Source organism: Syngnathus acus, chromosome 10 (genome assembly GCF_901709675.1).
Source record: "Syngnathus acus chromosome 10, fSynAcu1.2, whole genome shotgun sequence".
Lineage (NCBI taxonomy): Eukaryota > Metazoa > Chordata > Actinopteri > Syngnathiformes > Syngnathidae > Syngnathus > Syngnathus acus.
In genome coordinates, this window is record NC_051095.1 from 27,103,641 (window position 1) to 27,119,455 (window position 15,815).

The 15,815-nt window shown below is 42.3% G+C and overlaps 2 protein-coding genes and 2 long non-coding RNA genes across 6 annotated transcripts in view; 1 reads left to right on the forward strand and 3 right to left on the reverse strand.

Annotated features, from left to right (window-relative positions):
• Nucleotides 1-853, reverse strand: part of LOC119129586 — a 539,655-nt gene extending 538,802 nt beyond the window's left edge. Inside the window, exon 1 of the long non-coding RNA XR_005099281.1 lies at nt 754-853. This is a non-coding gene — a long non-coding RNA (uncharacterized LOC119129586). The remainder of the gene's footprint in view (nt 1-753) is intronic.
• The window catches only part of tctn1 (tectonic family member 1), a 1,200,810-nt gene that overhangs the window by 855,387 nt on the left and 329,608 nt on the right, over nt 1-15,815 (reverse strand). The window lies entirely within an intron of this gene.
• The window catches only part of hars (histidyl-tRNA synthetase), a 74,093-nt gene that overhangs the window by 30,043 nt on the left and 28,235 nt on the right, over nt 1-15,815 (forward strand). For all 3 annotated transcript variants that reach the window (XM_037262859.1, XM_037262858.1, XM_037262857.1), the window contains one exon: nt 11,393-11,486. In XM_037262859.1, coding sequence (XP_037118754.1) covers nt 11,393-11,486 — 94 coding nt within the window. The remainder of the gene's footprint in view (nt 1-11,392; nt 11,487-15,815) is intronic.
• LOC119129593 lies at nt 6,206-6,611 on the reverse strand. The gene is made up of 2 exons (XR_005099288.1): nt 6,564-6,611; nt 6,206-6,329 (listed from the first exon to the last, which is right to left on the reverse strand). It is a non-coding gene; the product is annotated as an uncharacterized LOC119129593 (long non-coding RNA).

Genomic DNA, 15,815 nt, shown 5'->3' on the forward strand with positions numbered 1-15,815 from the left:
CGGCGACGCGCTACTGTTGCGCGTTCGGCGGTGTGCTGCAGTTGCGCGATCTGACAAAATTAAGCTCCCTGCGCACTTAGGTCGACTTAAATTTTGGAAAGTACATCAGGACTTTAAAAATATTTTCTAAATTTCAGCGATGGCTCTGTCACAATAATGCGACCAGCGCGGTTCAGTTGCGCGGTGGGCGACACGTCATGGTTGCGCGTTCGGCGCTGCGCTACAGTTGCACGATCGGACAAATATGCGCAAATGAAAAAATGCTTAAAAAAGGCGGGTTTCTTTTGTCTTGAAACGGATTAAACATTTTTCCATTATTTGTAATGGGAAAAATAGATTCGGAATTCGACCGATCCACTCCTCGAACCGCCTTCTGGAACGGATTGTGGTAAAAAACCAAGGTTTTTGCTATTCTTGTTAAAATCACACTTACATGTGAACTGGAAATGACAATTATAACACAGTGAAAGCCAAACTGAGCAAATTGGCTATTTCGGAAGTCTGTGTCAAACTGGTAGCCCTTTGCCTTAATCAGTACCCAGGAAGTAGCTCTCGGTTTAAGAAAGGTTGGTGACCCCTGGTTTAGCCTGTCGTTGCTCGTTCATGTCCGTTCTTGGTGTTGGATTTTGTCGAATAAATGTCCCCCAAAATGCGACTTATACTCCGGAGCGACTTATATGGTTTTTTCACGTTATTGTGCATTTTATGGCTAATGCGACCTATATTCCGGAGCGGTCCCCAGCGGTCCCCAACCTATTTTGCGCCACAGACCGGTTATGTGTCAGATTTTTTTCGCGGACCGGCCTTTATATAAATAAATAATACATTCATATAAATAAATAATACATTTAGAATATATAAATACGATGAAATAAAATGATACGACTGGCATAAAAAGAAATATAAACCACATAAAAATAAAACTTACCATTACGTTGAATTAGTGGGAGCACCCGAAGTGTGCTGTTGATGTCCAATCTCCTCCGCAGCTTTGTTTTGGTTGCTTTAACCGCAGAAAATCCAGCTTCACAAAGATAGGTTGTTGGAAAAGGAAGCAGGGTTTTCAGCGCTTTTGTGGCGACCATGTGCCCAAGCAGTTTTGAAGGTTTCATTGCCTCGTTAGCTAGCCTGTCGTCACATATTATGAAGAGTGGGCTTGGCGCATCAGTCACCTGTGGCGATAAATCCATATTTTCAGTAGGACTCCAGAAATGTTCTTTTAAATGCAGCTTTCCTTTTCTTAGAAGTCATTGCCTCTTCTTCTTCAGTCTCCTCATTGGGCTTTTTTCCTTTCCGAAGAAGCTTTCCAAACATCTCTGTTGCTTGATCATTTTTGCTTGCTTCGCGGGCTCGACTGGGGTGACGTGTCACGTGACCAGGACGAGCGTCTTGACCTGAATTAACCTGTGTCAAGAGACACAGATGCACTGACGGATGTAATTGGGAGAGAATCGCCAACATTTTTATATTTTTCTAAATAAATTCGTACTCATTTTTGTCAGCTTTGCGGGCTCGACTGGGGAAACGTCACGCGACCCGGACGAGCGGCTTGACCTAAATTAATTGGTTGTCGATTTAAAAAAAATAAAAAAAAATAAAAAAAAAAAAGGAAAAGAAATTGAGATATTGTGTTTTCTTTCTGTGCGGCTTGGCGGCCCGGTACCAAGTGACCCACAGACCGGGACCGGTACCGGTCCGCGGCCCGGTGGTTTGGGACCACCTTAATAGAGCATATAGGCAAAAAAAAAAAAAGGAAAAGAAATTTGCTTTAGCGCTGCACATGGAGTTTTTTTTTCCTCTCTCTGTCCTCTCTGTTGAGCGACAGAGAGCTTGAGTGGGTATACTGCCACTTTTGGCTATGCACTCTAAACTGGAATACATCTCTGGTTTCAATGGAGCCACAGTGACCATAATGACAGCTTCACAATGGAGAGGGGTAACAGGTATTACGCTCGTGTCAGACTACACGAATGTAGCCCGATTTGTTTTGTTAAATAAAGAGCCATTTTACAAAACCCACGTCTTTCCTGGTACTTTGTTAACATTACAATATAGTTATATACTAGATCTGTGGAATAACGACGAGGCTGACGTCAGCGGTGCGCACCCGGCATTGTTGACATAAAGGACGATCGATGGATTTAATGATTTGGAGTGACACAGATGGTTTGATATTATTGCTTATATAATAGTTATTTGATATATAATTTACAGTGCCTTGCGAAAGTATTCGGCCCCCTTGAACCTTTCAACCTTTCGCCACATTTCAGGCTTCAAACATGAAGATATAAAATTTTGATTTTTTGTCAAGAATCAACAACAAGTGGGACACAATCGTGAAGTGGAACGAAATTTATTGGATAATTTAAACTTTTTTAACAAATAAAAAACTGAAAAGTGGGGCGTGCAATATTATTCGGCCCCTTTACTTTCAGTGCAGCAAACTCACTCCAGAAGTTCAGTGAGGATCTTTGAATGATCCAATGTTGTCCTAAATGACTGATGATAAATAGAATGCACCTGTGTGTAATCAAGTCTCCGTATAAATGTACCTGCTCTTTGATAGTCTCAGGGTTCTGTTTAAAGCGCAGAGAGGACCATGAAGACAAAGGAACACACCAGGCAGGTCCGAGATACTGTTGTGGAGAAGTTTAAAGCCGGATTTGGATACAAAAAGATTTCCCAAGCTTTAAACATCTCAAGGAGCGCTGTGCAAGCAATTATATTGAAATGGAAGGAGTATCAGACCACTGCAAATCTACCAAGACCCGGCCGTCCCTCCAAACTTTCATCTCAAACAAGGAGAAGACTGATCAGAGATGCAGCCAAGAGGCCCATGATCACTCTGGATGAGCTGCAGATAACTACAGCTGAGGTGGGAGTGTCTGTCCATAGGACAACAATCAGTCGTGCACTGCACAAATCTGGCCTTTATGGAAGACTGGCAAGAAGAAAGCCATTTCTTAACGATATCCATAAAAAGTCTCGTTTAAAGTTTGCCACAAGCCACCTGGGAGACACACCAAACATGTGGAAGAAGGTGCTCTGGTCAGATGAAACCAAAATCGAACTTTTTGGCCACAATGCAAAACGATATGTTTGGCGTAAAAGCAACACAGCTCATCACCCTGAACACACCATCCCCACTGTCAAACATGGTGGTGGCAGCATCATGGTTTGGGCCTGCTTTTCTTCAGCAGGGACAGGGAAGATGGCTAAAATTGATGGGAAGATGGATGGAGCCAAATACAGGACCATTCTGGAAGGAAACCTGTTGGAGTCTGCAAAAGACCTGAGACTGGGACAGAGATTTATCTTCCAACAGGACAATGATCCAAAACATAAAGCCAAATCTACAATGGAATGGTTCACAAATAGACGTATCCAGGTGTTAGAATGGCCAAGTCAAAGTCCAGACCTGAATCCAATCGAGAATCTGTGGAAAGAGCTGAAGACTGCTGTTCACAAACGCTCTCCATCCAACCTCACTGAGCTCGAGCTGTTTTGCAAGGAAGAATGGGCAAGAATTCCAGTCTCTCGATGTGCAAAACTGAGAGACATACCCCAAGCGACTTGCAGCTGTCATTGCAGCAAAAGGTGGCGCTACAAAGTATTTGCGCAAGGGGGCCGAATAATATTGCACGCCCCACTTTTTAGTTTTTCATTTGTTAAAAAAGTTTAAATTATCCAATAAATTTCGTTCCACTTCACGATTGTGTCCCACTTGTTGTTGATTCTTGACAAAAAATTACAATTTTACATCTTTATGTTTGAAGCCTGAAATGTGGCGAAATGTTGAAAGGTTCAAGGGGGCCGAATACTTTCGCAAGGCACTGTATATATCGTTACATGGGCCTGTGGAATAATTTGAAGTGCAAGCGCCGTCAGCGGTGCGCACCTGTTGACATAAAGGACAATCGATGGATTTAATGATTTGGAGTGACACAGATGGTTTGATAATATAATTGCTTATATAATAGTTATTTGATATATAATTTATATATCGTTATATGGGCCTGTGGAATATTTTGAAGTGCAACCGCCGTCAGCGGCGCGCACACGGCCGGCATTGTTTACATAAAGGACGATCGATGGATTTAATGAATTGGAGTGACACAGATGGTTTTATAAACGTGTTATTTATGTAATAGTTATTTGAATAACTCTGAATGTTACGTCAGGCCCGTTCTCAGCTCTTCGTTTGTGTTTATGTCACGTTAGCATACCTATCATTTAGACTGTTGATGCTCATTAATGTCTGTTCTTGGTGTTGGATTTTGTCAAATAAATTTCCCCCAAAATGAGACTTATACTCCGGAGCGACTTATGTTTTTTTTCACGTTATTGTGCATTTTATGGCTAATGCGACCTATATATTCCGAAGCGACTTTTAGTCCGAAAAATACGGTAAATGTTTTTTCACAGTCTATTATTACCCTCTATTGGTGAACATTAGAAACTACAGTCAGTTGCTGACAGGACTATTACCATGTTATGTAAACATAATGCCTCAGTTGATATGACTCACAGGTTCTTGTCTCCCGTCTCCCCATTAGTCCAGCGCAGATGGACTAAATCTTGTAAGGAAGTACGTGAAGATTGTACGGGATCTGGTTGAACTGACTTGTAGTGTGACATATCCCCCGGTCAAGACACACAATTGCATTTATCTGTGACTGTTGTGAACAGCAAAACAGTCGTGTAGTCTCAGAAGGGCATTACTGGGCCACATTTTACTGAGTATATTATAATTGCTCCATTGTCTGACAGCAGAAACCGAAAATGTGCATATGCACAGAGATCAGAGCGCTGACTTTTTATGTAATTTTTAAACTTGTGTTTTGCCCTCCTGGGCTAGTCAGCCTTTGTGTGACAGTGTTGTGGATACTTAACCTGGCAAGACAGATTAAGGCTGTACCGCTGTTTGTGGGTAGTCACATTGATGCACATTACTGAGGTGTGGCAGACTTATTGTATTTTCCCTACCATAAGGCGCTTCTGATTAAAAGGCGCAAACACACTTGTACACACTATTCTGTACTTAATCCACACATAGTGTGCACCCCATTATAGGGCGCATGCATGCTATGACTTACGGTAAAAAAACGTCACGGGAGCAAGACAGTGAGTTCAATAGTACTTTATTCTAGTATTTAATCATGTACTCACATTGTTAATCGATATTAATACACAAATCCATCAAAGTCCTCATCTTCTGTTTCCAAATTAAACAGTTGGGCAAGTTCGCCATTAAACATGCCAAGTTCCTTCTCATCATTGTCTTGTCGTCGTTACGTTGCTCTTCTGCAATGATCCTGGCTTTCCTGAAAGCTCTAATTGTGCCTCGGAAGCATGTCTCTTTGTCGATGCCATTTTAGAGGGTCCAAATGCTCTTTGCTTTGCACAAACGATAATATTTATTTATAAATGGCGGTAGACGTACGTACTCTACGTGTTCTGTACAGTCCTCTGATCGTTTTTTTGGGGGGATTAGGTCCACACAAAAGGCGCACCTTATTAAAAGGCGCACCGTTGTTTTTTGACAAGATTAAAGGCTTTTAAGTGCGCCTTATGGTGCGGAAAATACAGTACTCGTACTCTGAGTCAAAGTTTTGCTCAAGCAGTGGTCGAATAATACCGGAATTAAAAGCTGTTGGCACAGTGCCAGAGGTGAATAATTAATTAATGATATGCGGGGTTGCTGGACCAAGAAGCCAAAGCGTATCACTTTCATACAGAAATTGAGTTGGACTTTACCTCATTGACTGGGTTGACATTCCCTTTAGCACAGTAACATCTAGTGATTGCATACCGCAACCCTAGTCAACCTCAGTTTGATGCAGTATAGCTTCTATTTTATGCGCCTTTCAATCCAGTGCGGCGTATATATGAAATAATTTCTAAAATAAAAAATTCAATGAGGGTGTGCCTTATAATCCAGTGCGCCTTATAGTGCGAAAAATACGGTAAAGGTTTCTAGCAATTTCAGTTGCTGTAGCCTATTGAAGAGTCAACCATTTACGTTTTTCCCTCTTTTCCATGAAACTGCAACATACAGACCAAACTGCTCCTGCATGGAAATTATTATTACACATTATTTCACTATGACCAACATCACTTGTTCTTTTCCTTTCGGCTTTTCCCCTCAGGGGTTGCCACAGCAAACCATCTGTTTCCATCTCACCCTATCCTGTGAATCCTCTTCTCTCACCCCAACTAACTTCATGTCCTCTTTCACTCCATCCATAAATCTCCTCTTTGGTCTTCCTCTTGACCTCCTGCCTGGTGGTTCCATCCTCAGCATCCTTCTACCAATATATTCACTTTCCCTCCTCTGAACATTTCCGAACCATCCCATTCTGACCTCTCCGGCTTTATCTCCGAAGCACCTAACATGCCCTGCCCCTCTGATGCACTCGTTTCTGATCTTATCCAACCGTGTCACTCCCAAAGAGAACCTCAGCATCTTCATCTCCTCCACCTCCATCTCCGCCTTCTGTCTTTTCCCCAGTGCCACTGTCTCTAAACTATACAGCATCGCTGGTCTCATCACTGTCTTGTACACCTTTTCCTTCATTTTTGCTGATACTCTTTTATCACACATCACCCCTGACACTTTTCCCCACTCGTTCAGCTCTGCTTGGATGCGCTTCTTCACCTCTTTTCCACACTGTCCATTGCTCTGGATTGTTGACCCTAAGTACTTACCGTATTTTCACGATTAAAAGATGCACCGTAATAAAATGCGCAGTCTCAGTTATGTGTGCCATGACTGTGTTTAACACACACATAGGGCCCACCACATTATAGGGCGCGGGTTTTATATATACAATCCACACCCACACTTGCCCCTTTAACGTTCTCATGGCTCTCTCAACTACGTGTGCCTTAAAACAACACACACACAGGGCGCGCTGCAAATCCACGCCCGCACTTCCCCCTTTAACGTTCTCATGGCAACAACAATACGTACAAGCATACAAGTGTGCGTATTTGAAAATGAAGCGGGAGCAAAACTGAGTTTGGTATTCGCATTTTTATTACCGGTAATGGTTATCAATTAAACCCATCAAAGTCCTCATCCTCTGTTTCCGAATTGAACAGCAGCACTAAATCTCCAACAGACATGCCAGGTTCACTTTCTTCACTGTCAGAGTCACTTTCCGTCCCGTGCGGCTCCTTGGATATGATGTATATGTTTTACGAAAGTTCGAACAACAGTGCCAGCAGACATTTTAGCTCAAGCATCCACAATCCATTCGCAAATTGTGGCGTAACTCGCTCGGCGCTGCCTTCCACTCTTAGTGAAACTGTGCTCTCCATCGGTCATCTATCGTTCCCATGCCGCTCGCAGCTTTACTTTGAACGGCCGGTTCACACCGATGTCCGGCGGTTGAAGTTCCTTTGTCGTGCCTCCCGGAATGACAGCAAGCTCGGAGTTCATTTGCTTCACTTGTTTTTTCACATCGGCTGTGAGATGGGCACGCATAGAGTCACAGATCAACAGCGATGGTGATGCGTGGAAAAAAAACACCTGGTCTACTTGCATACACCTCCATCAGCCACTCAGTCATCATTTCCTCATCCATCCAGCCCTTTTCATTTGCCTAAATGATGACTCCTGCTGTAAAGTTCTCTGTAGGCAAAATCTTTCTCTTAAAAATCACCATAGGCGGCAGTTTCTGTCCATTAGCATGGCAGCCAAGCACAACAGTAAAAGAAGACTTTTCGTATCTCGTTGTGCGTATCGCTATCGTGTTGGTCCCTTTCTTCTCCACAGTGTGATACACCGAGATGTCGAAGGTGAGCGGCACCTCGTCCATGTTGGTGATGTGGCTGGGCTGGATGTGTTTGTCGGCGATGCGTTTGCTGCAGTAGGAGTGGAACATGGCCAGTTTTTCATTATAATCCGTTGGAAGTTGTTGTGCCAACGTAGTCCTGGTCCGGTTGGAAAAATGGCACCGTTTCATGAAACGAAAGCACCAAGACGGACCTCCTTGAAAATGTTCAATTTTCATTTCTTCTGCTAGCGTTGCTGCTTTTAGTCGAATGGTGGCCATCGAAACGCTTCTCCCACTCGTTCTTTGCTCGATGATCCACTGTTCGAGTCTTTCCTCCAACTCGCATATTTATTGAGAGAAGCAGGGTGGGGGTGAGAGTGGTCAGGATAGGGGTGAACCTCTGGACGCTGGTCAAAGCATAGCAGGGGGTCTTTTACGACGTTGGGGGAAACAGAACAACTTAGATTGCTTCCTCTGCAGCTGGTCAATCAGTTCAAAGGATCTTAGAACTTTGTGCTACTACTTTGTTACGACAGGACACGTTTGATTAATTATTACAGATTACATTCCAACATAAGCATAGGATGAAACTAATCTATCAACCCGAACAAAACATACATAATATTAAATTAAATAACAGCAATAAATAATATTCAATTCAAAGTAATCAGCAACATTAACTCAGGAGCACAATATATAAAACATTTTAACCTAGAGACTGGAAGGTTGTGGGTTCAAACCCTGGCCGGGTCATACCAAAGACTATAAAAATGGGACCCATTGCCTCCCTGCTTGGCACTCAGCATTAAGGGTTGGAATTGGGGGGTTAGATCACCAAATGATTCCTGAGCGCGGCACCGCTGCTGCTCACTGCTCCCCTCTCCCCCAGGGGATGGATCAGAATCACATGGGGATGGGTTAAATGCAGAGGACAAATTTCACCACACCCAGATGTGTGTGTGACAATCATTGGGACTTTAACTTTAACTTAACTTACTGATGTAATGACGAACTGTATTTACTGACTGGTTTTCTGAAGTTTTCCTGAGCCCATTTGGTGATATCCTTTACACACTCATGTCGTTTTTTAAGGCAGTGCCGTCTGAGGGATCGAATGTCACGGTCATTCTGTCTTGGTTTCCGGCCGTGGCGCTTACGTGCAGTGATTTCACCAGATTCTCTGAACCTTTTGATAATATTATGGACCATAGATGTTGAAATCCTTTGCTTTGAGAAATGTTGTTCTTAAACTGTTCAATTACTTTCTCACGCAGTTGTGGACAAAGTGGCGAACCTCGCCCCATCCTTGCTTGTAAATGACTGAGCATGTTTGGGGAGGCTCCTTTTATACCCCATCATGGTACCCACCTGTTCCCAATTAGCCTAATCACATGTGGGATGTTCCAAATAGGTGTTTGATGAGCTTTTCTCAGCTTTCTCAGTATTTTATGCCACCTTTCCCAACTTCTACTGGACATGTTGCAGCCATGAAATTCTAAGTTAATTATTATTTGGCAAAAAACAATTAAGTTTATCAGTTTGAACATTAAATATGTTGTCTTTGTAGTGTATTCAATTGAATATGGGTTGAGAAGGGTTTTCAAATCGGTTTTTGTTTTTATTTACATTTTACACAATTTCCCAACTTCAACCGAATCCGGTTTGTAGTACAGCCAAAAGAAAAGCATGTTCCCTTGTGTCACACGCGCCCCCCTTGGTAACGCGCCGCGCCCCCCCACTATTTGAGAAGGACTGCTCTAGCCTCACCATTCCACTTGGATCCCTCTCATTTACACACATGTATTCTGTCTTCCTTAGGGTAATCTTCATTCCCCTCCTTTCCAGGGTATACCTCCACCTCTGTAGATTTCCTTCCACCTGCTCCGTACTCTCACTACAGATCACAATGTCATCTGCGAACATCATGGTCTGTGGAGAGACCTGTCTGACCTCATCTGTCAGCCTCTCCATCACCATAGCAAACAAGGGGCTCAGAGCTGATCCTTGATGCAGTCCCACCTCTACCTTAAACTCCTCTGTCATTCCTACAGCACATCTCACTCCTGTCCTGCAACTTTCATACATATCCTCATACCACTCTCACATACTTCTCTGCCACTCCAGACGTCCTCATACAATACCACAGTTCCTCTCTGGGCACCCTGTCATATGCTTTCTCCAGATCTGCAAAGACACAATGCAGTTCCTTCTGACCCTCCCTGTAATTCTCCATCAGAATACTCGAAGCAAATACTGCATCTGTAGTACTCTTTCTGGGCATGAAACCATACTGCTGCTCGCAGATACTCACTTCTGCTCTTAGTCGAGCTTCCACCACTCTTTCCCATAACTTCAATGTGTGGCTCATTAACTTTATTCATCTGTAGTTGCCACAACTCTGCACATCCCCCTTGTTCTTATAGATCAGTATCAACACACTTCTCCATTCCTCCGGCATCCTCTCATTCTCTAGGACAGGGGTGGCCAACCAGTCAGAGACTAAGAGCCACATTTTTTACTGTGTCATCGCAAAGAGCCACATCATACACATGAGCACACATGAACACCCCCCCACACACACACACGCACACAAACACGCATGCACACGCACACGCACACACACACCCCTCTGCTCAGCCAAATTTATTGTGTGACATTATTATGTCACGCACCAACATGATAATGACAAATTGACTCCTACAGTACTAAAACCACAGACCAAAGACCACATTTTCAACAATAAACATTGTGTGCATTGTCTCACACAGACAAACTCTCAGTTCAACAAATTCCACAAACAAAAACATAATAAGTTTTTTCACTTACTATGTGTGGCGGGACAGACCATTCGTTTGAGTTCGTCGTTTTCAGGAGACAAGATTTCAATAACGTCACTGAGGCATATTTTAACGAACTCCACTTCATTGTATGGCTTTTTAGCCCGTGCAATGTTCCAAGCCAGTTGAAACAATGCAAGTGTGACAGTCTCTGAGTGCTTCGTAATTCTTTTGAAAAACTGTACCTGTTTTTCTGCCTGACTTTTCAAAGTCTCCAAACTTGTGCTTGCGAAATTCAGTCCCTTTTGCAAAGTCCTTATCGATATTGGCATGAAGTCACCACCGCGATCAGTTAGGAGGTTAAAATGAAAAGAGAGGAAAGTGACGTTGTAAAGAACCATCCGTGACAAGATTTTCTTCAAAAATTGTTGTACCATGATTTTCTTCACAAAAAAAAAAAAAGAATTAAAAAAAATTGTACCCATGTATAATGCGCACCCCAGATTTTAGGACAATAAATTAGTTAGATTTTGCGCATTATACATGGGAAAAAACGGTATTTTCTTTCTTTTTCTTTGCTTGTTTCTGTCTGTCTGTCTTTGCTGCTTTATTTTAGACACGTTTTTTGCCCAAAGCCTTGGCATAGATGGTGGTGAAATTACATTTTATCATCAGTAGATTCTTTCAAACATGAAATTCCAACTTTTATACTTTTTTTGTCACTATCTACTGGAATACTTTTCAGTCCTGTGACAATCAACTTAAATGACTTTTTTTCTGTTCTCTACTCTTTAATGTGCTGCTGCTTATCTTCCACTCATCTATGTCCACAAGATGCCATGGGAAGATGTCAAGAGAGAGATGGTGAATGAGAAAGGCTTATCAGAGGAGGCTGCTGACAAGATTGGGGAGTACGTCAGTCTGCAGGGTAAGAGCACAAAACAAATCATATGACTTCAGTGACATTTTGCCCCTGACCAGATTGTGGAATACAGCGGAACCTTGGTTAACGAACGCAATCCGTTCCGACAAGTCAGTTGGTATCCGAAATGTTCGCAGTCTGAAGCAACAGTCCCCATAGGAAATAGTAAAGCAAATTGAAATCAAAATGTAATAATAATAATACATTTTTTATTTATAAGGCGCCTTTCAAGGCACTCAAGGTCGCCGTACAGACATAAAATAGCATAAAAAATGACCGGAGAGCAGCGGCAGCAAGTCGCGCCAGTGTTCACTCACATCCGGTAGACACAAGTACAACATATTATCAAGATAAAAAAAACGTGATCTACTTACAGGACTGTCTCAGAAATTTTGAATATTGTGATAAAGTTTTTTATTTTCTGTAATGCAATTAAAAAAACAAAAATGTCATACATTCTGGATTCATTACAAATCAACTGAAATATTGCAAGCCTTTTATTATTTTAATATTGCCGCTGAGGAAGTTGAGAATGGTCTGCACCAGCTCGGGCAGGTTGTAGTCGTGGTTCCAGGCCCAGTCGCGTTTGGCGTTGGAGTCATCAAAGTCCATCGGCCAGGAGTCGGCGATGTCCTGCCGGACGGGGTCCACGTTGTACGAGACCTCCAGCTCTGGCACGTGCTTGCGCAGCTCCCGCACCAGCTCTTCGGGCGAGAAGCTCATGGCGTTGATGTTGTACGTGCGCATGCTGAGCGTGTTGGCCGGCGCCTCCAGCACCTCCAGGGTGGCGCGGCGGTTGTTTACATAAAGGACAAAGATTGACTCGACGGAGCTGCTGTTGACGCGACGTCGCGCTTTAGACATCACTTGAAATTCAAATTACATTAATCCCTTGCTACATTGCGGTTCGTTTATCGCGGTTTCACTTTTTTTTTTTTGAAAATTTTTGAAAAAAAACACGTATAAGTCGCTCCTTATTATAAGTCGCCCCCCCACCCAAACTATGAAAAAAAACGCGACTTATAGTCCGACAATTACGGTATATGTGAAATTATTCACAAATTTTCAAAATTAAAAAATCCGCGATGTAGTAAAACCACGATAAACGAACCGCGATGTAGCAATTTTAGAACTCTTTTATTATTATAAAAAAATTTCTATAACAAGGTACAACACTGTAAATATGTTTTTAGAACTCTTATTATTATAACGATTTTTTTGGTAAAAATTTACAATTGTACGCACTGCAATTGTGTGGGCACTCCTTGCCTTCTGCTGGCGTGTGGGCAAGTTTTGTGCCATAGTTCCTCAATTTAGAAGTTTTATTTTGACTTTTACATTTTTTTTAATTTGGGAAAAAAAGTCTGCGATGTAGTGAAACTGCGATAAACGAACCACGATGTCGCGAGGGATCACTGTATTGATAAACTAGAATGGTAAACAAGCTACCAATATCAACCAATTATGTTGATAGAATATACCACCATCAATTTGTAGCGAACATGTCACCTTTCATCCTAATTAATGGTCAACCTAGATCGTTGAATCCTGTCTAGCTGTTAAAGATAATGATTACCGTATTTTTCGGACTAAAAGTCGCTCCGGAATATACGTCACATCAGCCATAAAATGCACAATAAAGTGAAAAAAAACACGTCGCTCCGGAGTATTAGTCCCATTTTGGGGGAAATTTATTCGATAAAATCCAACACCAAGAACAGACATGAACGAGCAACAACAGGCTAAACGATACGGTATGCTAACGTGACATAAACACAAACGAGAAGCTGAGAACGGGCCTGATGTAACAATAACAGTTATTCAAATAACTATAACATAAATAACACCTTTATCAAACCATCTGTGTCACTCCAAATCATTAAAGCCATCGATCGAGTTGGTCCTCCTTTATGTAAACAAGTTCGATGTCAGCGGCGCGTTGCAGTTCAAATTTTTCTACAGGTCCATACATTAATATATAAACTATGTATGAAATAACAATAATATAAACAACAATTTTAGCGAACCATCCGTGGCACGCCAAATCAATAAATCCATCAGAATCTTCGTCGTCCGTGTCACTTGGAAAAAAAAAAAAACACAGCTGTTGACGCCGGAAAGACTACGTGCGCCGCTGACGTCAGACTAGATATATCAAATAAATGTAATATAAACAACAAATTTATCGAACCATCCGTGTCACTCCAAATCATTAAATCCACCAGAATATTCATCCTATGTGTCAAACAAAAACAAAAAACAGCTGTCGATTCTGGACCGAGGTGAGGCGCTGCCGTCAGCCTCCTTGTCAGTTGGCGGCTCCAATTATTCCACAGATCTACGTATATAACTATATTGTAGCGTTACCAAAGTACCAGGCAAGACATGGGTTTGGTAACTGGCTCTTCATTTCACAAATCAAGAGCTCAACATGTGAGCCAATACACGCAAGCCCCCTGGATCGCTCTTTCCGCCCCACCCCCCCGCTACCTTCACGGCCTCCCTAGAAAATCGGAAACTACCAAAGTCTAACAACATACACGTTGCTACTCTAAATAAACTATATATCAAATAACTATAACATAAATAACAAGTTTATCGAATAATCTGTGTCAATCCAAATCATGAAATCTCCCGACTTCGGAAGTCAGTGAATGGAACTCATTGTCTCATATCTGGCTGTAGCTGTTGCTTATGTACTGTGTGTTTCAGTAAAGATACCACTTTTTCAACAAATCCCCGCATGCTTGGATTCATTCATGTCCATGCCTGCAACAATTGGGTCCAGTACACTGTAATGGGCAAAGTTGCTCCTCCAGCATTATATTGTCAATGCTTACTTGCATTCGACGTTGCCCCAATCTTGCAAAATTAAACCTGAATTTAATGTCCATACAATATAAGTGGAGTGAACTAATGCTCTTTTGCAGGGGAGGCATTACCATTGACATCCCATTTTAGACTGCTTTATCATTTTAGTGGCTCGTTACTGCCATACTAGACCATTTATATTTTACTTGGCCAAATGTGCCTAGGGACACACTGGGAAAAATGACTCGGCCGCCTGTGCACTACTACAAGAGCAGATATGTTCGAGAGTGCACTCTGGTCCCTTTAATTTCTGAGCACAGCCAGCACTGTCACTGTTAGGTTTTTTCGCTGACCGAACAAATTTCAAGAGAAGAGCAACAGCAAACAAACCACAAGTGAGACAGAATATTAAGTCTTTTCTCGCGAGGAGTGCAGTACAGATAGCTTCACAACAATCTCACTACACTAAATATCTGTATGCACTCCCGCTCTTTTTATTGGGATTTGCCCTACCCACATATCGTGAGACAAAAGCCCCTAAAAGAGGAGGGGGAACGCATGTGGGCTTTGCCTCGTAAGGAAGAAATCACTAGGTGTTTACATACTGATAAGAACATGTGGGAAGAGGAATTTGAGTGGCCTGGATAGAGAAGAAAACCTTTGACCTCTAGTCAAAACATAGCAAGGGATGCTTTACGACATTGTGTAGAATGGGACAAGCTAGGTTATTTATTACTGGATACATACATTCCGACATAATCCTACGATTAAGATAGTTTGGAAAACCCTGACAATGATGGTCACTTGTAGGTTCATCTGAGGTGCAAGACAGCAATGAGGCATGTTGTTTAACAAAGTGGTCTTTGTTAGAAAGGAACTGTCTCGGTAGATGTCTTCTTTTTGCTGAGTTGTCAGCTGGTCCTGTCTGACCCAGCTGTAACCTCTCTCCTGACCCAGCCGTAACTTTTCTCTTCTGTGGTACATCATAAAAACAGCAAGGCCAAACAGCAAGCATATATTGCAGTAATACTGCGGTAAAGCATTGATTAGAGAACGCATGATAACATATATATATACATTTTTCTAACAGTCACACTGAATCCCCACTACAATTGAAGCACCTAATACGGGCGCCGCCACTCTGTTTTGGAGGAATAACCAAATGGCAAATTTGAGCAATGTAGTTTCTGAACGGTCGGAGTGAACTTGTGCCCTCACAGGGTTATTTCCGAACGCGCACTGGTAGCTAACTTGCGTGATAGCATGGTACGGAACTCTTGTACTGCAACACCGCTTAAACCATCCGGAGTGTTAGCGACAAGCTAACAAATGCATTTAACATACTATAGTGTTCCCTAAGAATAAACCAGTTTCTTCGATGCAATTCGTCTGATACAACTACTACTCAAAATACATCCACAAGAAGTCAAAACATGGCGCGCACAGCGCTCAAATCAGCAGAAAGACTGATGCTAATGTTATGAAAACAAGGGCATCAAACATAGACGTGCAATAATATGAAAG